At 51.3% G+C, this 24,214-nt stretch overlaps 1 protein-coding gene across 1 annotated transcript in view; it reads right to left on the reverse strand.

The window, feature by feature from the left end:
- The window catches only part of Slc12a8 (solute carrier family 12 member 8), a 163,053-nt gene that overhangs the window by 81,388 nt on the left and 57,451 nt on the right, over positions 1-24,214 (reverse strand). Inside the window, 1 exon segment of the mRNA XM_028886362.2 lies at positions 6,172-6,285. Coding sequence (XP_028742195.1) covers positions 6,172-6,285 — 114 coding nt within the window.

The raw sequence follows: 24,214 nt of genomic DNA on the forward strand, positions 1-24,214 counted from the left end.
CTGGTTAGTAGGGTCAGCACTAACAGCCTGGGCCAGGGAGGGGAGGGTCTGGGGCATAACCCGGGCTTCCTTCAGTCCTGCAGACAGACAGCTTCCCAGGGGACATGTGAGTAAACAGGAAGTCAGGCTCAAGAGTCAAGGGCATCACAGAAATAGACCTTGACAAAGACTAAGGACATTCTGGTAAACGCTGCTGCTGGTTTCCCACCAAGTTCTTTATGCCGGGTGTGGTCAACCACAGCCCTGAGTGCCGACAGCGGCCTGAAGGCCTCTTTCCCTTTCCAGTAAGAGTTTGGGATTTGAGGACAAGGTTTAAGTGACTCCACACAACTGGTATTTTCCTCCATGAACTGTGGTCCTGGGTTCCTGGAGTGGCTGCCTCTGTGAGGGTGTGTTTGGGAAAACCCTGTAGGGAGGGATGTTTATTTGGGGTCAGAGGATTTGGTGGTCCAGCCTGGAGAAGGAAACTACTTTGAAGAACAAAGCAAAGGAAGAATCTAGGCCAGCTCCTCTTCTCACCCCTGCAGGCCCGACCCCAGGGCACCGTGGAGCCCAGCTTGGTGAGAACAGCAGGTCAGGCTTCATGAATGCAGTGGGGCCACCCCACCTAATGCTCTCTCTGCTCTCTGCGGCTCCTCTGAAGTCATCCCCCACCTTGGATAAAGTATCTAGGTTATTGAAGTGATACAGCTCTGGGGGTGGGGATGGACGCAGCAAAAATGTTTATTCTTCAAAACTCCCCTCCCCACAGCCCGGGACAGGATGGTGCGGGAGGGAGCCCCAGCCATGACTCACTCACGGCTAATCCCTGGCAAATCTATCACCATGGAAACTGCCAATCATCCATGCTTTTCATAGCTTAACCGAACATCTGCCAGGGAAAACAAGCAATGCGAATCAGTCACCCTGCCTCCATGTTTACTTTGGGGCCCTAGTAAACAGAGCCAGGGGAGGGGAGCCGGGCCCCCACTCTGCTTCCTAATTATCTGTATGATCTTCATCGGGTCCTTTCCCAATCCTTCCCCAGTCGGTAAAACAAACTCAGATCAGAGGTTCTGAGCCCAGTCGAGCGGCTGAGGAACAAGAGGCATGGTGTGTGGCAGACACGCTATTCAGTATGTGGACTCTTACAAAACCATACTTTCATAAAGTGCAAAAAATAAATCTGCGTTTGTGAATGTCTGTATGTGTTGGGGAGGGGATACTTGTTCATGAGGCAAGCATGTACCATGTCGCGATGTGGCAGGCAGACAGGACAGTCTTCCAGCGTCAGCCCTTGCCTTCCCACCGGGTTTGAGACAATGCCCTTGATATAACACAAGTGAGCGGGCTGGTACCTTCTAGAGATTCTTGTGTCTCCACTGCCCATCTTCCCGTTGGCACGCTGGAACTCCCGTGTCTGGCTTTTATGTGGCTTTCGGTGATCAGAACCCAGGTTACTGGACTTGCTTGGCAAGTACTGTGCCCAGTGAGCCATCTCCTCAGCCTCAGGAAATACATCTCAACCAATATTCTCAGCGGTCTCAAAAGAAACCCAGACACCCTCCCTGGGGCAGAATTTGCAGTGTGATTTTCTTTCTTTCTTTCTTTTTTTTTTTTTTTTTTTTTTTGGTTTTTCAAGACAGGGTTTCTCTGCATAGCTTTGTGCCTTTCCTGGAACTCACTTGGTAGGCCAGGCTGGCCTGGAACTCACAGAGATCCGCCTGGCTCTGCCTCCCGAGTGCTGGGATTAAAGGCGTGCACCACCACTGCCCGGCTTTTTTTTTTTTTTTTTTTTTTTTTTTTTTAATTTTATATTTATTTTTATTTTATGTGCATTGGTGTTTTGCCTGCATATATGGGTGTCAGGTCCCCTGGAACCAGAGTTACAGACAGTTGTGGGCTGCCATGTGGGTGCTGGGAATTGAACCTGGATCTTTTAGAAGAGCATCAGTGCTCTTAACCACTGAGACAGCTCTCCAACCCTGCAGTGTGATTTTCAAGAGGGAAAAGTGATTTAAAAGGCAGTAAGTCGAAGGGACTGGGATGTAGCTCAGTGGTGGAGTACTTGTCTAGCATGTAGCAGGCCATGGGTTCCATCTCTAGCAACACACACACACACACACACACACACACACACACACACACACACACACACACACAAAGGAAAGAAAAGATAGGAAGTTGAGTGGCTGCCCTGGCAACTGATCTCAAAGTTAAATCAGCTCAGCTCTGCCTGCCAAGTGGCATTCCCAAGCTGCAGGCCACTGCTAATTCTCATCTGGAGAAGCCGCCACCCACCCCACTCAGACCAGGCACTAGCTCCCTTATTTTACTCACCAACTAGGAGACATCAGGACCACGCTCTAAGGACAACCTCCCGGGGACCCAGTGACACACTCATCGAGGACAGCAGCATGGGCGGCCACAGTGAAGCACAGCTCCTGCCCAGGCACAATGGCTACCCTGGCCTCTCTGGTTCGGGGTCTTCCCCTGGTGGGGACTCCCTGCCAGGCCCAGGAAACTCCGCTGGAACCCCTTGACTGTGTGCTCATTAGCGCTCAGGAGGGTCAGGGCAGGAGGGGCTGGCAGGCAGTTTTAAATATCAATCTTTTTTTTTCCATTTCTTCTCTTTTCCCCCATTCCTTTTCTGCCCCTTCAAGTGGAAGCTGACCGAGAAGATTTGATTGATGGCTTTGGGGGAGAGGTGCAGAGTTCGCCTGACTATTGTTCGGGCTTGTTCCTCCACAGCCTGGGTCCTTAGGATGTTTCACAGATTCAAAGAAGTGGGGAGAAAAAATCAGGCAGATGAGCGCGGGGGGGGGGGGGGGGGGGGGGGCGGCAAACAGGATCTACATGATTTGTGGGGCCCAAGCAAATAAAATGACAGAGGTCCCTTGTTCAAAATCGATGAAGAATTTTGGCAAAGCATTACACCAAGGGGTGGCCCTTCTCTGTGAGGGAGCTGGTGTGACTGCGCTAGGCACACCCTAAGGCAGATGGGCCCGGGCAGGAGTGCTCCCCATCCCATCCCCACAGAAGATTGGCCTGAGGGTTAGGAGTAGCGAAAGACAGGCCCACAAGTTCTGAAACAATGAGGGCCTGGGACCCCACTCCCTGACAGTACCGGTAGGGACCCAGAGAACCCCCGAAAAGGAGGGCCTGGGAAATGCTTAGGCCCTAAATGCAGAGTTCTCAAATTCAGCAGGTCTCCCAAAGCATCTGGGATTACAAGCTCAAGGCCGCAGAACCGTGAAGGCCCTGCGGAGAGGACGTGGGCGGGCCTGGCTCTGTACACAGAGGCCCAAGAGTAAGACCGCCTAAAGTGCCTCGGCGCTGGGGGAGAGCCCAAAAGCTGGAGCTGACGGACACTTGACAGCACCAGGCAGTGGCACCCTGAATGACTGACGTTCGCTTTGAGTCATCCGGGTAGGGGTGAATCTTAAATCGTCGCGCTGGGTAGAATCTTAAGAGTCAGAGACCAACTCTCTTTTCGTTTTATAGAAATCAAAGAGATGCGTTGTTCCGGCCAATCTGGATCTGCAGGCCAGGAGTCTACCTACCCAGCCCTAGCTAGCTCCAGGCTCATTTCCAAGGCTGGGGGTGGGGTAAGGGTGGGCAACAATGTAAGCGAGAGGTGTAGCTCAGAACAGAGTGGTCAGGCGGTGGAGGTGAGGGGAAGTGAAGAGAATCCCAGTGCTATTTGCAAGGTAAACTTGTCAGGACCTGGAGACTTCTAGGAGGACGGAGGGAGGAGTCAGGGTAAGTCCCTGTTGCCGGACTCCATCCCTGAGAACAGGAAGGAAAGAGAAAAGCCAGTTGGCAAAAATGGTTTGGTTCTGAATTCATTGAGTCTGAAACATCCCCGATGTTATACAGGCCACTGAAGAAACTATGGGATGTGCTGAGGAGACACCTGGGCTAGCGGGGTGAATGTGGGAGTCCTCAGCTTTGGGGTGATCACTAAATAAGGGGATTGGGAAAGATTAAGAAGAAAGCAGGGCTGGCTGGGAGACGGCTCCGTTGGTAAAGAGCTTGCCCCGTGCAAACAGAGGACCTGAGCCGGATCTCTAGACTCCAAGTGATAAAGCCTGGTAGGGTCCATGGGTTTGTAATCCCAGCACTGAAAAGAGTCAGAGGCAAGCAGGTCCCTGGACCTCACTGGCCAGCCAGCCTGGCCGACTTGGCAAGTTCTAAGCCGGCAACAGACCTTGTCTCAAAAACCAAGGTGGCTGGAACCTGGGGAATGATCCCTGGGGTTGTCCTCTGACCTCCATATGCACACCATACACACACACACACACACACACACACACACACACACACACACTCACACACAGAGAGAAGCAAGCAGGCAGCGGGGCACGGAGACTGGTGGTGTGTGATGGGCCTTCGAAAGGAAGAGGAAGCAGTGGCTGCTGGGAGGTCAAATAAGGCAGGAAATCAGATCTGCTCACTGCTTAGTAACACGGAAGTCCCCAGCGACCTCGGAAGGATCCATTTCATTTGGGGAGACACTCGGAGAGTGTGGCAAAGCTGAGCAGAAGGAGGTAGGAAATGCAGATAGGAGCCACCTTCCTTACCTCGGGCCTTTACCAGAGAAGAGGGCAGGGTTGGGTAAGATGATTAAAGTGTTTCTATGACTTCAGCAGCTTTATTCAAGCATAACTCAGGCTCTGTAAGCTGCATGTTTTCAACAAAACAGCCAGATGCACCCATGCAGCCACCAGCATAACCCAGAATCCCCTCACCTCCATCCCCAGGCATCTTCCTGCTGTCTGCAAACTAAAGCTTGAATCTTCTAGAATGTTAGAGAAATAGGGTTTATGTGAGTTTACTTTTTTTAACTTTTTGAGTCTTTTTTTAAATCTGACTTGCTCAGCATAATTATTTGGAGGCTTATATATATTTGCTGCATCTATTAATAATTTCTTCCCTTTATACTGTTTCCCCTGCTGTGTTGCTGTACCACAATTTATCTGCTCGTCTATTGATAAGCATTCAGGCTATTTCCATTTGGAGACTATACAAATTAAGCTGCTTTGACTACTTTAAGTATTTTGTTTTTATTTTTAGTGTGTGTGTGTGTGTGTGTGTGTGTGTGTGTGTGTGTGTGTGTGTACTGAGTGCAGTGCCTGCGGAGGCCAGAAGAGGGCATCTGACCCCCTGGAATTGGGGTTACAGGCAGTTGTGAGCCATGTGGGAGCTGGGAACCAAGCTCTCTTTGTAAGAGCAGTAGGTGCTCTTGACCACTGAGCCATCTCTCTCCAGCCCAAATTAAGTCGCTTTGAATTTTCACACAAGCACTTGCTTCCAGATAATTAGAGGTGGGACGGCATATGGAATTTTTAAGAAACGGTCAAACTTTTCTCAAGTGGTGTCACCATTTTATGTTCCCATCAGGACAGGTGAGTTTGGATTCTCCACATCCCTGTCAACACGTGTGGAGTCTCTTTCCTGTTAGACATCCTGGGAACTTCTCCCTTTCCCATCCCTTTGCCTATGTGGGGAAAGGGTACCAAGTATGGGCATGACATGCGTAGGGAGCAGGGGACAGGAGATGGCTGGCTCCGGGTCAGCAACAGAGATGCTTGTCTGGTCTGTGCTCTGGAGCCAGCCCTGTCCTGAGCATTTCCCACGGGCCACCTGCCACATGTTACCTTCTTGCCTTCCAGACTAGGGATCTATCTACACACGAGGCAAGAGTACTTCTATAGTCTGTTCCAAAGTCATACAGAGCAAAACTGGGGGGTTGGGGGGGAGGCAGGATAATGAGGTAGACTCTCTGCCCAGGGGCCTAATTTCTCTGATCCCTGGGAGAAGACATAATGGGACAGGGAGGGGGGCAGGGAGGACAGTCCAAACTCAATGTAGAAATGACAGAGGCAGCTTGTCCTGCTGAGGAATCCATCTTGTTCTGCCTCAAGAGCAATACGCCCCTTCTACTAATTTGGTCAGGATATGTAATTTGTACAAAGGCATAAAGACTGTCGAAATCAGGTTGAGGCCCTCAGACATTATGCGCAGGCAAACCCACTGTGAAAATAATGGATTTTTGGTCCAAGCTAACACATCGTCAAGTCAGCTACACATTCGGAGAGCACATGCAGGCCGACTGTGGTGCTGAACTTTGGAGGAGTCGAGCGTTCATACCCCTTAAGGCAAGAGTGAGAAAGAATCAGAAGCACCTACCTGTGGCTGCTGGGAAGAACACCCCAAACACAGTGAAGAAAGACTCCCCGGGGCTGTAGTCCGGCAGAGTGTTGTTCTCTAGCAGTTCTGGGGAGTATCCAACGAAGCCGTGTTCTGAAACGACATGAAGGAATGCCAACAGAGCAGAGAGGACAGACACTGCAGGGTGCCCAAGGAGGTAGCATGGTTTATAGCATGGTAAATAGTCGCTTCCTTCTCTTTGAGACAGTGACACACTCTGTAGCCCAGGCTGGCCTGGAACTTGCTGTGTGGCCTGGGCTAGCCTCAAATTTACTGTGATTCTCCTGCCTCAGCCTCCCGAGTTGCTGGAATTATAGGCATAGGCCACCACGTGCTGGTATATGATACTGAACACTTAAAGGCAGGGTGTGTGAGAGAGACAGACAGACAGACTTGGAAGCCCGACTTGTGTATCTGTACCTATAGCTACACAGGAATGAATGACATAGAGAACAGGGGAGCTCAGGGTGGAGGGGAAGACTTCCATCTTTGCTTTATAGATTTTGGAACGGTGACAGCATCTTTCAGTGAGGGTGTATTTATGTGATTGCTTGCCATAAAACCAAATCCCTGCTTGGAAACCTCCCATTGAGTCCCTGGGAGCTGAAGAATAAAGTCCAGACTCCTTAGGTTGAACATCAAAGCTCCCCACATCCTGCAAACAGTCTGCCATGTCCCCTCCACCCTTTACCTCCCCTGTGCCTCCACTGGGGGTCATGTTCCCTGCCCTGCTAACTCCCTCTCTGAGCATCAATATTATGCTCTCTTTTTTTTTGAGGTATTGAGCCCAGGACCTCATGCATGCTAATCAAACTATCACACATCTCTAGCCCTGTTTTTTTTTTTTTTTTTAATTTTGAGGCAGGTCTCTCTAAGTTGCTCAAGCTGGCTCTGATATTCTGCAGTCCTCGGGCTATCAGCGAAGCTTTGTTCCAAGCCTCAACCACAGTCCTTGTTTTAAAAATACTTATTTTATTTATGTGGCTGCATCTGTGTGTGCCCAGGGAGGCCAATAGAAGGCACAGGATGCCCCGGAGCTTGAGTTATAGGCAGTTGTGAGCCACGTGAGGTGAGTGCCAGGAACTGAACTCGAGTCCTCTGTGGCAGCAGAACTTATCCATCTCTCCAGCCCCTCACTCACAGTTCCTGCGATGAGAAATCCACTCTGGCACGCCTCTGCTGTACCTGGCACACAATAGGAAGGTTGTAAATAGACCTCGTCGTCGTCGTCGTCGTCGTCGTCGACGTCATCTTCTCTTAGATCTCCTAGCTCATGGGCACATCCAGACTTCCTGCTACACTCCCTCACAAGCTACTTCCTAACGAGAACATCTGACGTCTGAAGTCTTCAAAGTATTTTACATGCGTCTGCACAATGACATGAACTCAGCTTCTCAAGTGCCTTCAATCCGTTTTGCTTCCTTGTCAAAAGAGGTCCTTTTGAACAGCAGCATGCCCCGATGCACCAGCAGGCCGTGGAATTCTGAGACCCAAGTAAAATGTTCTTGGCTCAGGGACACCCAGGATATTCGGCTTTGCCTTTCAGTCTTGTCCTCCAGAACCAGCTAGCTTTTGTCTATGAAACGCTGCGCCCCCCCCCCCATCATGCACCACAGCGCCCCAGAGCTTGGGGACAGAGCCCACCAGGAATCTTGCCCCGCCTCCACCTACGTCAGAGCTTCCTCCAATAAAGGGAGCCTCTGATGGCTCCCAGGAGGCCATGCGCTTCCCCAGCTTCCAGGCAGGAGTCATAACTTCATAGGAAAAATATTCTTCAGGAAAATAATGAAGTGGAAGCTCAGAGAAGCACAGAGAGCCTTGGGGAGTCCAGTCCGGACTTTCAAATCATCGTCAATTGCTTTCTCTTGGCTGAATATAGACTTTGTGCTGGCGTCCTCGGCCTCCCTGCAGCTGGTCCTCCCCCTCATCAACAAAAAGCAATAACAAGCTAAGTTAACTTTAGCTTACCCGCTGGCTGACCCCATTGACTAGTCTTCCTGAGGAGAAAACCAGGCAGCCTGCCTCGGAGCTCAGCTCAGCCAGGATGGGATGACGCACATCTGGGCCAAGGCTGTCTGTGCACCCTGAGCAGGCCAGCCCACAGCACATAAACACCTCATTCCATACCGTTCACCTCCACAGCCTCAAAGGAGGTCTTAAGGCAGGAAGGGTTTGGTCCCGTAGCCTGAGGGCTTTGCCTGGTCAGCCTGCAGGCTCAAAGGTGTTTTAGTCCTCTCTTGGGGACAATGACATATTCGTAAGCACACACTCACAATTACACACTCAGAAGCATATACTAACACACAATTCCTCCAGCACAGACACTGCCATGCTCACAAGCATACATTACATCTGCATACACACATACAGTGACACACAGGCACACACTCATACCTATACACAAGGATGTTTCACAAGTGCACATTCACACTGGCCCATTCACAAATACACATGCACTTACATGTGCACATGCGCATGTGTGGGCACATTCGTACCAACACACTCACACCAACACATCCACAAGCACATGCACTTGGTACACACCCACACTGGTACACTCAAAATCCTGCTACCCCGACCCTCTGCCCTGGCTGAGTCTAGTTCTCAGCCTTCCTCAGGGAAATAATCTTACCTTTGAAAAGAACTTTGTGAACAAAGATAACTGTCAATGTTTTCTTGCAGTGACGTAAATTTGGGGAAAGATCTGAGTCTCTAACTATGGAGAACTAAGATATTTTAGATGTTAGTGAAGACATTTGAAGCTGGAGCCTGGGGCTAAAACACCTAACCCCAGCCACTCAGGAGGCTGAGACACAGGATTGAAAATTCAAGGCCAGTCAGAGTTATAGAATGAGACTTTGTCTCAAAATAAAAAATTTAAAGTGGGGGAGCACTGATAGTATAGCTCCTAACATGCATGAGGACCAATATCAGAGCCAGACACCACAGACCTTATCATAGAACACTGACATGCACATGTCATAATCTTAGAATAATCATGGAATAATCTTTTTGCACACTGTAAATATGTATTGTTCTCATTGTTAGTAAAGAACTGACTGGCCAGTAGCTAGGCAGGATTTTCAGGGCAGATAGAATGCTAGAAAGAAGAAGGGTGGAGTCAAAGGATCTCAAGGAGAAGTGGAAAGATGAATTTGCTGTACTGAGAAAAGGTACCAAGCCATGTGGCAGAGCATAAATAAGAAATATGGGTTAATTTAAAAATGTAAGCATTAGCTAGTAACAAGCCTGAGCTACTGGCCAATCATTTATAATTAGTAAGAAATCTCAGTTTGGTTATCTGGGAACTGGCTGGTAGGACAGAAAAGTCTGCCTACAGCTATGATATCTAATAACTAGCATGCTAATTTAAAAAAATTAAAACTTCCCATGTTGTAAATACTAAAAATAAGTTTACACATCTAAGAAGTATCTATGCTAGGCCTGGTGATACACACCTTTAATCCCAGCACTCAGGAGGCAGAGGCAGGTGGATCTCTGTGAATTTGAGGCCAGCCTGGTTTACAGAAGTGAGTTCCAGGACACCCAGGGTCACACAGAGAAACCCTGTTATGAAAACCCAATATATACATGGAAACACACCAAAATGCTAACTGTGGTTGTCTATATAATTATGGAGGTTCTCATTCTCTCTGTCCTCCTCCTTCCCTCCTTCCCCACTCTCTTCCTCCTTAAGATCTCTCTTTCTTTCCCCCTCCTTCTCTCCTTTTCTTCCTTGGTCTGTCTTTTCCCTCCCCTAAAGATCTCATCATGTATCTTCGGCTGGCCTGGAATTCATGATAGGCCATCTATCTCTCAGCCTCCCCAGTGCTCAGATTACTAGCACTCATCATTATATCCAGCAATTCTTTTCCTTCAAAAAGTTCCCATAAAATTTCCACAGTTTAAAAAATGAAGGTAATCTACTTATCAAAAACCTGGATCTTCCAGGAACATAATGATCCCCAAGTGAAGGCCAACTGTCTACATGGACATTCCGGACGTGCCCCCTTCTTTCTCTTTTTTTTTCTCCATGTATACTTGTCCTGCTTCCCAGAATTATTTGAGTGGTTTATGAGAAAAATCATAAGCAGCATAGAGCAAATAGCATTTACAAAGGAGGGGTTCAATAAGGCTTTGAAGTGAAATCGGCAGCCATGTCCTTGAGACTAGAATTCGGGACCTACGGAGATGAGCTGTGATTGTTCTGACCAAGCTCACGGGAGCAAGGCATTGGGCCTGGTGACTTGGCCCCCACAGAGGCCATTTTCTCTCAGATGAAAAGGAGTGTCTGAGGCTGGCCTTGTGTCCTACACACCCCCGTCTCCCAGGCCCTTGTGACTCTTGTCCATCCTGATTCCCCTCCTTTCCTCTCAGGGCTTCTGGTCCCGGGCCAGCTTCTATGGAGCGCCACACTGCCTCCCTCACAGACACAGGTGGCGCACGTGCCTCTTCAGTTCCAGAAGCCAGTGTCTCCCTCATCTGGGAAAGACAGGCAGACTCTGTGGAGCATGCAGGTCAGAGGGACCCCATAGGGGACAAGAACCAGTGGAGGTACAGCTGGGAGCATGCACAGCGCTGTTGGGACGCCAGCTCTGTCTGATCAGGTTTCCCAATCAGTGTGTTGTCTCGCTCTATTTTCTCCTAGAGGGCTTCGGGACTCTGTTTTGCAGGACTAGGGTGCTAGGCAAGTGCCCTGGCCTTGACCAACAGCTCCAACCTAAGCTTGCTTCCTGCAACCCAATGTCATTTGATTGCTGCAAAAGCTGGGTCCAGTCAGCTGCCATCTCCAAGCCTGAAGGGCCTGGGATGCTCAGACTCTGCAGCTGCTGCGTGTGAATGTGTCTGGGCTTGACCTGAACATCTGCTTCTGTATCCACTGAGTAAAAATACCCCGGGCCTCTCCGGGCTGGGCTGTGTACTTTTTAGGAAGACCAGAAACAGAACAGCGGAGGGGAAGAAGAGAACAAACTGTCACAAGTCCAGGCGGGAAGAGGCAGAGGGATGCCCTTGAAGGCCTGTGTGTAGGAAGGCCTCACTTCTCCCCAGAATGGGGTCCCTCAGGTTCCCATGATGCTGCCAATAGACTGTATGTAGTCCTGGGGAGCCTAGTGTTAGCTCCCAGGGGGTGCTCATGGAAGCCCTCCTCATCCTTCCGCCGTTATCTTCAGTTCTGGTCGCACGTAGTGACAAAGAGCAGCTCAGTGTTAGTTGTCCAGGCTCACAGACTCAGCCAGCCTGGTGGTGCAGTGGCTGCCCGGAAACACCCTGGGGCCACTATGGTGTGGGTACTCACCCAGCCCCCTACACACACAGCTCAGGGCATGGTGAAATTAGCAGAGGCAGCTGAGACTCTGGGGCGGGTGTCCGCTTGTGACTGCGGCCCAACTTAGAAAATAAGGTCTCTAAAACTGCTGCTGGCGTTGGTGCTGTGGACTGCGGGGCTGCGGGCAGAGTTTCCCCACGGCGCTGGCTTTCTTTTGGGCTCAGGTCCCCCACCCTGCAATCAGTGACCAGTGACCAGCCAGACATCCCTTTCCTGGGAACGGACAATGGGGGGGGAGGGGGGGCTGGTCCAACCAGGAATAGAGAGAGTGGAGGAAGGGCTTGGAGAGAGGAAGGGAGGGAGGCGGGCACCCCCCAGATGGAGGGGAGGGTGGGGCCTGAGAGATCACAGGAAGAGTAACTATGCGAGGAAGAGGAAAGGAGAGGCCCGCGGTTCTGGGAAAGCACAGGCACCAAAACAGCCCCGGAGGGAGGGGCAGGAGGGACCCGGGCAGGGCAAGGGAAGGCCACCAAGGCCCAGCATGCTGGGATCCTCAAAGAAGAAGGAAGTACAGTACAGTCATGGCAGGAAATACTGCTCAAGTCTCCTGCAGCATGCTGCCCTCCTGACCCTCCCCCCCCCACCCCACACACACCCCTCCAGCTGTGGAGTTGGATTGAAATCCACGAGGACCCGGTATCCTCACTACTGGCCACACTCTGGGGACCGAGATCCAGGCAGATCTGAAATAGCCTGACAGAGAAAGGTGAGGAAAGGGAAGTGTTCAAAGCCCCATCCCACTGCACAGGCTACCAGGAGCCAGATGCTGAGCCACCGCCCGAGCCCACAAAGACAACAGTGGACAAGAGGCATGGGCTTTGGCATGAGCTCCCAGAGCACCAGATGATAACGGGGCGGGGCTACGGGCCAGCAGGAAGGATGCTGATCACACAGAGGCACGGCCTTGGGAGAGGTCCCAGCTAGGGTCCTCTTGCCTGGGTGTAGGGGGGTGTGAGGGTCTTTTCCAGGTGTAAGACTGCCAAAGCCCTCCGAGGAGAAGGCAAGAACTGTGGCAAGAAGATGAGTCCGCCGACCCTGGTCCTGCCACAGATGCACTGTGGGACTGGATGAGCCCTTCCTCTCCAAGGCTTCTGCATTCCTAATAGGTTCGCGGGCCATGCCAAGCCCCAGCCTGCGGGCCACACTCTCAGAGGGGTGCAGGAGAGGCTTTCTTCAGAGATCCCTCCCTCTGAAAACTGCCTCCTTCTCAGGACTCAGCACACGGCATCCAAATACATGCTTGAATTCCTGTGCCAGCTGCAAAACCCAAGCTGGCTTGCCCATGAGCGGTCCCCACCCGGCAGCCCCCTCCCCGCAGCCCCGCCCCGAAGCCCCTGCCCAGCAGCAGCCCCCGCCCCGCAGCCCCGCCCCGAAGCCCCTGCCTAGCAGCCCCCGTCCCGCAGCCCCCGCCCCGCAGCCCCCGCCCTGCCACCGGCGGATGACCACCGGCGGATGACCACCGGCGGATGACCACCGGCGGATGACCACCGGCGGATGACCACCAGCATTAACAGAGCGGCTAGACCAATCTCTGCCACTCACTGGCCTTGGGTGCTTTTTACTTTCCACTGTATTGAATCACCAGTGACGTTGGTGGCTTTCACGAGTGCAGATAATGAGAGACGGAAGAGAGCAGAGGAGAGAAGGGGACTGTGGTCTGGTTGACTGAGCCATTTTTAAAATTTTGTATTTAAAAAAAAATCCCAACCACTGGATTTGTCCAATCCCAGAATACACCAATTACAATATAGCTTCTTAGTTAGGGGTTCGACCTAGAGCTCACTTTCCCCTTCTCAGTGCAGAATTTTGTCTGGGTTGAGCCTCTGCAGGTCTTGCACGTAACCATATCTGATACTGCTAAAATGACCAAGAACCTGCTGAGGACGTAGGTCACGGCCCTTAGGGGAAAACCTACTGCTATTATTCTGCTAAAGAAACAGCAATAAAAGGACATATTGCTAGATATATTGTAGAGAGCCACAGAGGTTTTCTAGTGAGAACTTACTCAGGGTCCGAGAATCTGACCTTGCTTTACCCAGCAGGGCTGCCTAAGGGGGTGATTTGACCACAGGCATGGTTACCAGGTGTTTGGAAGGGTCTACATTTGGCTGTGTGGTGTGCTTTGATTTATCAAGGGGGAGGTCTTTTGCCCCGACCCTTGGCATTGTTATAAAAAGCCCTTTTGAATAAACGGAAAAGGACCGCTGGGTTTTGATCCAGGTCCTCCCGAAGCTATCCTGTGTTTCTGTCTTTCTCCTCTTCACTATCCTTCTATCTAATGTTTTCTTATCCCTCTTTCTTCCTCTTAGGAACCCTGGGAAAAGTGGGAGCTGGCCTCCCACAATCTATCATATATATTTAATATATCATATATAAATCTTTTTTTTTTTTTTTTTTTTTTTTTGGTTTTTCGAGACAGGGTTTCTCTGTGTAGCTTTGCGCCTTTCCTGGAGCTCACTTGGTAGCCCAGGCTGGCCTCGAACTCACAGAGATCTGCCTGGCTCTGCCTCCCGAGTGCTGGGATTAAAGGCGTGCGCCACCACCGCCCGGCCATATATAAAATCTTATATGTTATAGTTATATATTGTGTGTAATCTATTCTATATTAAGTAAAATTATTATTATTATTATTATCCATAGACACCCAGTGCATTGCTCTTCTTGCAGTAGATGGGAACTAATGAAGAAACCCGCCTCTGGACAATGTTCAGAGAGTGGGAGGCTCTGGAACACTCAGTCCTAAATGCGCTACCTTTATCAAACACCTCCCGCCCCGAAGGCTCAGAGGTCTGGGAGGAAGGATGTGAGAAGACTGGGAGAGGCAGGGGTGGCGGGTAACTTCAGGGAAACAGCGTTTCTCAGACACCACAGGACTGGTACACGTGGGAACTTGCAGAGACGGAGCCACCTTAACAACCAAGGACACTGGAGCTCACCATGGAAGCAGAGAGTTTAGAAGACGCAAGAGTAAAAGACAACCGCCGAGTCCTGATATGAGGGGTTCTCCCATTCGGCACAACCAAAGGCGTCCAAGGACCTGGAACTGAATCTGAACATGGTGGTGCCTGCCTGTAATCTCAAACTGAGGCAGATGGGTAAAGACTTTGAGGCTGGCCTGGGCCTCAGAGCAAGAGGTTGTCTGAAAAAACCCTAAAAAGAATGGAGCACAGCTTGGGTGTACAGCTCATGGCCTGCAGAGAAGGAGGGGAGGCTTAGAAGGGGACCCCCAAGGAATTCTGGGCCATGAGCTGGGAGCAGCCCTCGAGTCACTCTCTGGCCTCGGCCCTGGTAACTTCGGTCTTTCAAGGAGAGGGTGGGGAGAGGGGTGAACCAGGTCTCCGGGCCTGAGCCCCCACCCAGAGAGAAAACACACAGCAGGGGCCAGAAGGGAAATGGAAACGGGGCTGGACCTGTGAGGTCCTCCCAGACTGCCCAGGGAGGACAGCCCAGAGCCCTGGAGCCTCCTCTGGCCCTAGGGAAGGCCTCCACCCTGAGCCGGGCGGGCTGCCAGGAAGCAGCAAAATAAAAACCCCACCCCACCCCTTATACTAGCAACCAAGGGGATGAAGGGCGCGAGAGGGGAGGGGCAGTCAGGGTGGCCCATGCTTTGGTAGGGGAGTGTGACTAAGTGTCCAGTGACTGGACCCTTACCACCCACCTCTACACTCTAGAAGAGCGGCCTGGTCCTCTCTAAACCAGGCACTCTCTCTTGTGGAAGGGAAGGTGGCCGTTTCCTATTGCAGGATGGTTGCTAGCGGCTGGCAAGCTACTCCCATCTGGGACCACGGCCTGTGCTTTAAAAAGTACTTGGGGCTGGAGAGATGGCTTAGCGGTTAAAAGTAATGCTGGCTGCTCTTCCAGAGGACCTGGGTTCAATTCTCAACACCTAGGTGGCAGCTCACAACCATCAGTTACCTCCAGTTCTAGGGGATGCCACACCCTCTTCTGGACTCTGCAGATACCAGGCACACATTTGTACATAGCTATACATGCAAGCAAAACACCTACACACACACACACACACACACACACACACACACACACACACTTTTTATTTTGTATTCATATGTATGCATGTACATGTCTATCTGGATGCACATACTACATGTGTTCAGTTGCCTGTGGAGGCCAGAGGGATCCCATGGAGCTGAAGTGACAGGGAACTCATCAGTGCTGGGAACAAGTCTGGTACTTAGCAAGTACTCTTAACCTCTGAGCCCCTTCAGCTACAACATAAAATAAAAATTTTAGCCAGGAATGGGGTGGGGGTGGAGGGAGTGGCACACGCCTTTAATCCCAGGACGAGGGAATCCAGGCAGGTGGATCTCTGAGTTCAAGTCCAGCCTGGTCTATAGAATGAGTTGCAGGACAACCAGGGCTACACAGAGAAACCTTGTCTTGAAAAAACCAAAACAACAACAACAATAATAATCATAAATAATTTTTTAATTATTTTTACTGTACTGAGTTTTTCCCTTACAGTGGTCTTAGAGTTAATATGTTGAAATGAGAAGAGATTTCACCCAGAGAGGCTGGCCAAAAATGGGAATGTCAAGTGCCAGGAAGGGGGACCAAGTCTGACGTGGGCCCAAGAGAAAAGCAGTATCTTGAGGTGAGCCAGCAATGGGACAGAAAAGGTTGGGCCAGACCCTGTGTCCATGCTTTCCCGAGCTGGGCGGTTAAGTCACCAGCCACCTGGCGCATTTTGTCAGGTGAAATGGGAGACGCAGAGACAGGGATCCCTGTCTGGATCTGGAGCAGGCGCAGATTCTAAGTCTGTGCTGCTCCTGCAGGGCCTGCAACTCCCCGGAGGATGCAGGGAGCTGTGGAAGGGAGCCCTAGCTCCAGGGTCAGCTGGGGCCCTGCACAGGGGACTGGAGAGGCTCTGCCCACTGCGGCCCGGGGGGGGCCCCCCCCGCTCCCCCCCCCTGGCCTGTGTAACTAGTGGCCCGAAGGAGCCCCTGAGAAAGGAAAATCTGGCCTCTTATCTCCTGGGGGAAAGGAATTCCCTCTCCTGCCAGGACAAGGGTCTGTTTGACAGGAAGTCTCCACCCTAGCTGTGGGTTCCTCCCAGGCACCACTCACTCCTTCTGGCTGTCCCTGCCTCTGGCATCCACTTCCCAGGCTTCAACTTCTGACCTGACATCCCCAACAGAATTCTAAGCCAATTCTGCGCCCCGCCCCCCCCCTCCACCTCCAGTTAGCTACCCATTCACAGCTCCACGTGGATGGGGAATTCTGACTCACAAGTCCATCTCCTAGCCCATTCCTCTGTGGCTACGCTCCCTAGGCAGACCGCTGAGGAGGCCAGGTGGCCTTGTAGAGCATAGGACCATGGCCACTCGGAGCTACAGTCCTGCCCAGCACCAGGCTGCAATACTGAAACATGCAGCTCCTGTCCGCAAGTCTCCAACCCGGTTCCACCCGGGAAACAAAGCAGAAGCCTTCTTAGAGTGCCGGGGCCTGGAGCTGGGGCTGCACATCAATGGCAGAGTATGTGCTTAGCACGCACAAGACCCTGGGCTCCACTCCCAGCCACACGGAAAACAAACAAGGGTAACAACAAAGAAGGCCCTTAGATAAGTGGTTCTCCACCTGTGGGTCGCAACCCCCTGGCAAACCTCAAGCTCCAAAAATATTGGCGTTACGATTCCTAACAGTAGCAAAATCACAGTTATGAAGTCGCAACAAAAATAATTTTATGGCTGGGGGGGGTGGGTGGGTCACCACAACACGCGGAACTGGATTAAGGGGGTCTCAGCATTAGGAAGGTTGAGAACCACTGTCCTAGATGAAGATTTCTAGCCTCTGCCTGAGAATATTCCAGGAGGCTTTAACCTGAAATCCATTTTACAAGATGGAGGTGTTGAGACCCAAGAAGAGAGACTCCTATTCCACAAGGTTGGCAGCAGGTCGGGCAAGCCCAGGACCTAGGGATTCCTTCCACACCTCTACTCAACAAGCTCTGTGTGTCCTCACGGGCCCCATGGCAGCAATCACGTATGCTGTGGATATCACTCTATATAAATAAAACACTGATGGCCAGTGACCAGGCAGAATGTACACAAGAGAAGGAATTGCAGAAGGAGAGACACTGAGCCACCGCCAGGATAGCATGTAGATTCGGAACCACGCCATGTGCAAATAATTTATAAAAATGGTTAATAAATATAAAACATTAGAAGAAGCGCCAGGCATACAGTTTAATAATATAAGTCTGAGTATATTTTTACGTAGATATGGTCTCGGGCGGGACCTGAGAGGCCAGCACACACGTATGTCGTCATTGTGTGGCTACTGCCTGTTTTTCCATTACACTATGCACCAGGTAGCTATTTTCTAGGATAGCTGTAGTTCCAGCCCGGAACAAAATGTAAAATATGCTTAATAATAACATTGAGAGCAAGCCAAGCATCCATCAACAGCTGCCGGCAAAGGCAAAATGTGGTATGCTTAGGCAATGGAATATTATTCAGCCATCAAAAGGAATGAAGCCTGGGCTAGAAAGGAAGCACAGCTGGTGAAGCACTTGCCTTGCAAACGCGAGTGTTAGTCTCTGCAGCCGCCGCCGCCGCAGCAGCAGCAGCCTGCCTCTGCCGCCAAAGCAGTTCCCTCACCGCCTGTCGCCAGGTGCCGTTCCACCGTGAGCTAGGGGACATGCACACCCTTTAAAAGTGCCCGCCAGGCACGGCTCGCCCTCTTTGCCTCTTACTCCTCTTTGTCTCTTCTCTTCTCTCCTGCTTCTCTTCTTCCTCTTGTCTGTCTGCCTCTCTCAAGTCCCCACTCTGACACGGCCTCTCGCTCCCCCTCTTCCAGGCCTCCCCCCTCCCCCAGGAAACCTCTTGCACTAACTCTGTTGCGTGTGGTGTGTTTGCTTAGTTCCTTGGCAGGGCCTGCCAAAAGGTACCCATTATCGCCTTTCTTTTCATTTATCCTTTCAATGAGGACCTGAGCTCAGCATCCCAGAACCCACATTTAAAAAGCCAGAGGGCCAAAGAAATAACTCAGAGGTCAGGAAAACTTGCCCCACGGTCACGAGGACAGGGATTTGGATCCCAGCATCCACATAACAAGTTGGGTACCCTTCTGATGCCTACAGCCTAGCTGAGAGAAGATAAGTTGCAGGTTTAGGGAGAGACTCTGACTCAAAGGAAAAGACAGAGCGTGAGAGGAGAGGACACTTGATGTCCGCTTCTAGCCTCTGCACATGCTACACATGTGAGCACACACATTAACTAATTAGTTAATTAAGCAAATGTTTTATTGTCTGTGTATGGCCTGCCTATATGTCTGTGCACCGTGTGTGTGCCTGGTGCCAGCAGAGGCCGGAAGAGGGCGTCAGGTCTCCTGGAACTGGAGTTACAGCCAATGCTTTCAACCACTGAGTCGCCTCTCTGACCCCACTAATCGAATATTCCTAAAAGCTGGGTGTGGTATCGTGTGCTTATAAACCTAACACTGGGGATACAGAGGCCAGCAAATAATGCCTGGGGCTCACTGGCTAGTCAGTCTTACCTACTTGGTGAGTTCGAGGCCAGTGAGAGACCCTGTCTCTAAAGCAAGGTGGACAGCACCCGAGGAACACCACCCTAGATTGGCCTCTGTGTGCTCAGACTCATGGACAGACACAGACACACACAGACACACACACACACACACACACACACACACACCACACACACACCATACACAATAGGAATGAAACACTGGACATGATACAACATAGGTGAACTTTAAAAGCACCATGCCAAGAGAAAGGACAAATGTCATATGTGTCCATCCACATGAAATATCCAGCCAAACTAGACAAATTCAGAGACACACAGCAGAAGGGAAGTTCCCCGGGGCTCAGGAACTCAGTGTCTATTTGGGGTAGGGAAACCTTAGGGGGAGGGGAACCTTTGAGGAGCAGATGGTGTTACTGATATATACAGGGAGACTGTGATTAACCCCACTGAACGGTACACCTAAAAATGGTTTAAACATCAATTCACACCTTAGAGATATTTTATGATAATAAAAAAGAGCCCATTTCTTTACACATGCCCTCTCAGGGATCACAGCCTGCAGCCTTGATTTAGACCCGGCTCCTGCCTGCTTTACACATATAGACACGGTGAACGAAGGGCACTTCTTGGCCAAGGCCGATGTGAAATCAGCTATAAAACTATAGCCTCCCAGACATGGCCAATTCCCCAACAGGGCCAACTGGAGCCCACCAGGGCAAAGACCAGTGCGAGGCTCACTGTGATCCATCTCTCAGAGGCAGATGTGGGCAGAGTCCTGTATGTTCATGAGTTTAGGTGGAAGTCTGAGGACCCTTTGCTGGTGCCTGGAAACCATGGTGTATCAGCAGTGGAGGTGAGAGCATTGGCCATAAAGCCATGAAGAAGCAGAGATCTGGGTGTCTCCGGGCCAGGCGTTCCCAACTCACATTTAACACTATGGTACAGCCCAGGGGTCCCCTGCCCCAGTTGCACTTGGCCCTCATGTTCCCACTTCCAAGACTCTCATGGTAGCCAGGACTTGGCATTTAACAGGGGTCCCCATGAGCCAGAGCTAGCCTTGGAAGTATGCGTCATAGGCAGCCCAGTGACAGTGACGGCATATTGGCTCTGAAGCTTCATGCTGCTCCCACATTGTCACAGGAGCTGGCAGGGCTCACTGCTCTAGGTACCCACAGCCTTCAGATGTGCAGAGGAAGCACCACCCCTGCCTGTACCGATTTTCCTTTGCAAGACTTCCTCGTGCAGAGCGAGGCGCTGTCCAGAGCATCTCCTATAAGTAGAGGACGCCTCAAGGTCAGTCACAAGTTCCCTCCTCCTTCTGCATCGATCTCTCACCTCAAGTGGATGTCATCGTTGGGGTGTGGCACCTGGAGTATTTGTTAATAGGGTAGGGAGTGTCCTAACGACAGATGGCATAAAGGAACACAGAAGACTGCGGGTCTCATCCAGCTGGCCTGGATTACAGTGTCCAGGTGCCTGCCTCGTGATGCAGAGCCTAGTCCTGGAAGCAGCCGGGCCTGAGTACTGTTTAAAGAGGCTCTGCTCCTCCCTCACCCCGACCTGCAGCACACGAATCTCCATTTTCCTAAGATCCCTGGATCCTGCGGCCTGAGAAGCACTGTCTTGGCTCATATCCCAGTGACTTCTAGGGGCTTCTTCTAGGCTAAGCCATGGTGGTGACAATAATTCTCTGCGGAGCACTTGCTGTATGCCAGGTACCACACTAGGCCTCATACAGGCGGTTTCTTATTTCATTCTTTGACAGTCCAGCAAGGCAGGCTTTGTCACCTGTCCTCAGATGCGAGGAGAGCTGGACAAAGAGGTTGGTGGGGTCTGCACAGCAAGTTGAAGCTAAGCTGGGATTTGTCTCGAGGGGTCTAGTTTTAAAAGCAGGGCTCTGACGACTGTTGTAACCTCGATACAACCTCTCACACTGGGCCAGCGATCTCGATCTCGTCAACTCCCGGTAGGGCCCCAGAAATTCACTTGCAGATGGATTCCCCAGGGAGGTGTTCCAGACTCCCCTGGGCCTGGCCTGCCGTGGCCTGAAGCAGAGCTCACAGTACCTTTTCAGAAGCTGCCCACCAGGAAGAGCTCGCATGTGCACCTGCAGAGTGTATGAGGGTCTGGGACTAGAGAGACAGGGAAGCTGGGGAGCAGAGAGGCCTGGGGACCCCTTCACCGTAAGTTCAGAAACCTCAGCACTGGACCCCAGAGTGAGGGACACAAGGGGAGAAAGCAGGGTGAGAACCACGCTAATCCCCTTATTGCTGTCTTGCAAATTGATGATGCCAACCCCGGAGGAAGCGTGGTTCTGCCAGCTCCACCTGGCCAGCCTCCACAGGCTCCTGGATCTCCAGCCAACCTTGGATGGGTGCTCTACACCAGCCCCTCACAGCGACTGCCCCTTCCCCAACCAAACGTGAGTGACCTAAGGCATGGTTCACAGACCCACCGTCATGATGCTTCCCACACAGGGTTCCCAAAGTGCCGTGACTTGCCCTCCCACAGCCACAGGCGAGTATTCTTCAGGCTCCTCAATGCCACAGGCCGCTAACTCTGCCCCTGAACTGAGAGGAGCCCAGCCTGGCTGAGCATTGCAGTGTGAGAGGTATGTTGGGGTGGGGGGGGTCACAGGCATGATCACAGACCCACCCCTCAGAGTTCCACCCTCTACTTCCTTGGAACTTCCAGCTTTTTGGAGCTCAGAAATGTTCAAGAAACCTCCCAAGCCAGTGATTTCATACAGCAGGCATCCATCTCCAGAACTCTGGCCAGGGAGGCTGGCCAGCCCTGTCTCCTGCCCACAGAGTTGGATCCCACACAAGGGCAGACACTGGGTAGCACTGACTCTCACTCGCTCTGCAGCATTGATCAGGCCCCACGGCCTCTTCAGCCTGTGGCTCCTTTTTCTGCCCTTCAGCGAATGCCTTCAAATGGAAACCATCCAGGGGAGACATCTCAGTTGTAGGGTGGGGTAGGCGGCCAGGGGGCTAGCATTCTGGTCAGTCACTCTTTATCAGAGTCAAACTCAGGACAAGAGCGGGGAGAGGGAGACATGCATGCTGATCGTACCCGCCCCCAGCCATTCTGTCCACGGAAAACCTCCTAACGGGCCAGATCCATAAAGCAGGGATTTGGGGTACCTAAAGCCCTGTTTTCTCCCTCAACCAGAGAAACAGCAGGAGTCCAACACAATCTTACAAACAAGAATCGCTCACATAAATCGACACTCTGTAAGGGGAACACACTGAGTGTTTGCCTCCGACTCCAGTGAACAAGGGAGATATTCTGGGGGTGGGGGAGAGGGGGGCCAGTGAGATGGGACAAAGAAGAAAATCGGAATGAGGGAGGGAGGGAGAAATAAAGGGACACAGAGAAGCAGGAGGAAGCAGGGAGGAGGAATGTGTAGATGAGACTGTGCATTGGGTCAGTCCAGTCGGTAGTTCAGAAATCCCCACCCAGCTCATCACTTCTCACTGTTTCATCTTCTAAAATTCCTGTGTTCCGATCCTCAATCTTTCTCCCTTTAGGGCCAAGGATGCCTTTGGGAATCTGGCGGCAGTTCTGGACTCTCTCCCAGAAAAATATTCTTATTCACTTACAAGTCTTCTCGAGATTTCAGGGGCTCCTGGACTCCATATTAGGAACTAGGAACTCCAGTCTCATCGGGAAACTCTTCATAGCCCAAATAAAAACATTTAAATTAAACGAAATTAGATTAAAGAAAGGGTGGGAGAGGCCGGGTGTGCTGGAATCTCAGCACTTGGGAGGCTGCAGCAGGGGGATCTCTGTAAGTTCAAAGCTGGTCTGGTCTACAAGTTCCAAGGCTCCCAGCCCCTAAAAAGGGAGGTGGGATGTGGCTTCAGTGGTTACACTAGCATTACTAAGAGCATTTGGGGCCCCAGGACTTGTCCCTAGGGAAGACCCAGGGCCAGGCATGTGCACAGATGGCTATATCCAGTTAAAGCCTGCCTTTGACCCAGGAGCCCTAGGCGCCTGTGCGGACCCTGGACTCACCCTTTACAGGTCCATGGGACTGTTAAATATCAATCGTTCCAAAATCTGACCATGCTTAAGAATCACCGGTGTGTTTGTGTAAAATGCAGATTGCGACTCAAATTTTGAGTCCATTGCTGTGAGCTTTGCGGTGACGTCCTTGCAGGAAATCAATAAGCCTTGGGAGGCTGAGCTTCCGGCCCCCATTAGCTGATGCGTGCTGTTCACATTGGGCCAGGACTAGGCATGTGTGCAAGGACACTACAAGACTAGCTTCAGATCCGCATCAGTGAAGTTCCCCTCACAGTGAAAACGGCGAAACCCCACAGGGTCCTTTAAGGCTTCACTTCCCAGAGCTGGCTGTGCACACACAACACACAACGGCACACGTGTGAAAAATGCCTTAAAGAATCTGTTACTTTGTATGCTCGCTTGAAATAAAAATTTAAAAGTCACCACCAGGAGTGTTTCTCATAATCCAAATTCCTAGGTCACAGGCTCTTAGGGAACACACACACACACACACACACACACACACACACACACACACACGCAGGTTTCAGGACTTGTGGAGTTTGGTGGCTCACACCTATAAACCCAGCACTCGGGAGGCTAAGGCACAACTGCAAATTTGAGGCCAGCCTGTGCTACATAACAAGAAGAAGACCAGCCTGGGCTACAAAGTAAGATCTGGTATATATATATCAGGATATGGGGTTGGAAACAGGCTTATTTTGTTATGGTACCCACGTGAAGATACCAGGGTATTATAAGAATGCTTTGCAAAATTCAAAATGTTCTTAAAACTCTTCAACAAAAATCAGTGGACATTGCCAGAGTGTCTGTCAGTCTGTCTGTTTGCTGTCTTCTGGGGTGCTGGGGTTGGACTCCTGGGCCTCTCACCCACTCACACATGTTCCACCCCTGAGCTACATCCTGCAGTGTCTTCTTTCTCTCCTCTGAAGAGACTGAGTGGAGAAGGTGAAGACAGTCGCCTCCCGGCTCACTGTCCCTCCCTGGAACACTGGACCAGTACCATCCAGCCCTGACTGTGCAGTGGCATGGGGCGGCTTGGGAGGCATGGGTCAGGTGTAAAGAAGCCGATGGAAAGCGAGGAGCCACTCAATCCAGAGCACATGAGGAGAGGCCCTCTGACCTTCTAGAACAGGAACATCCACATGGCAAAGAC

This window comes from Peromyscus leucopus, chromosome 12 (assembly GCF_004664715.2).
Source record: "Peromyscus leucopus breed LL Stock chromosome 12, UCI_PerLeu_2.1, whole genome shotgun sequence".
Lineage (NCBI taxonomy): Eukaryota > Metazoa > Chordata > Mammalia > Rodentia > Cricetidae > Peromyscus > Peromyscus leucopus.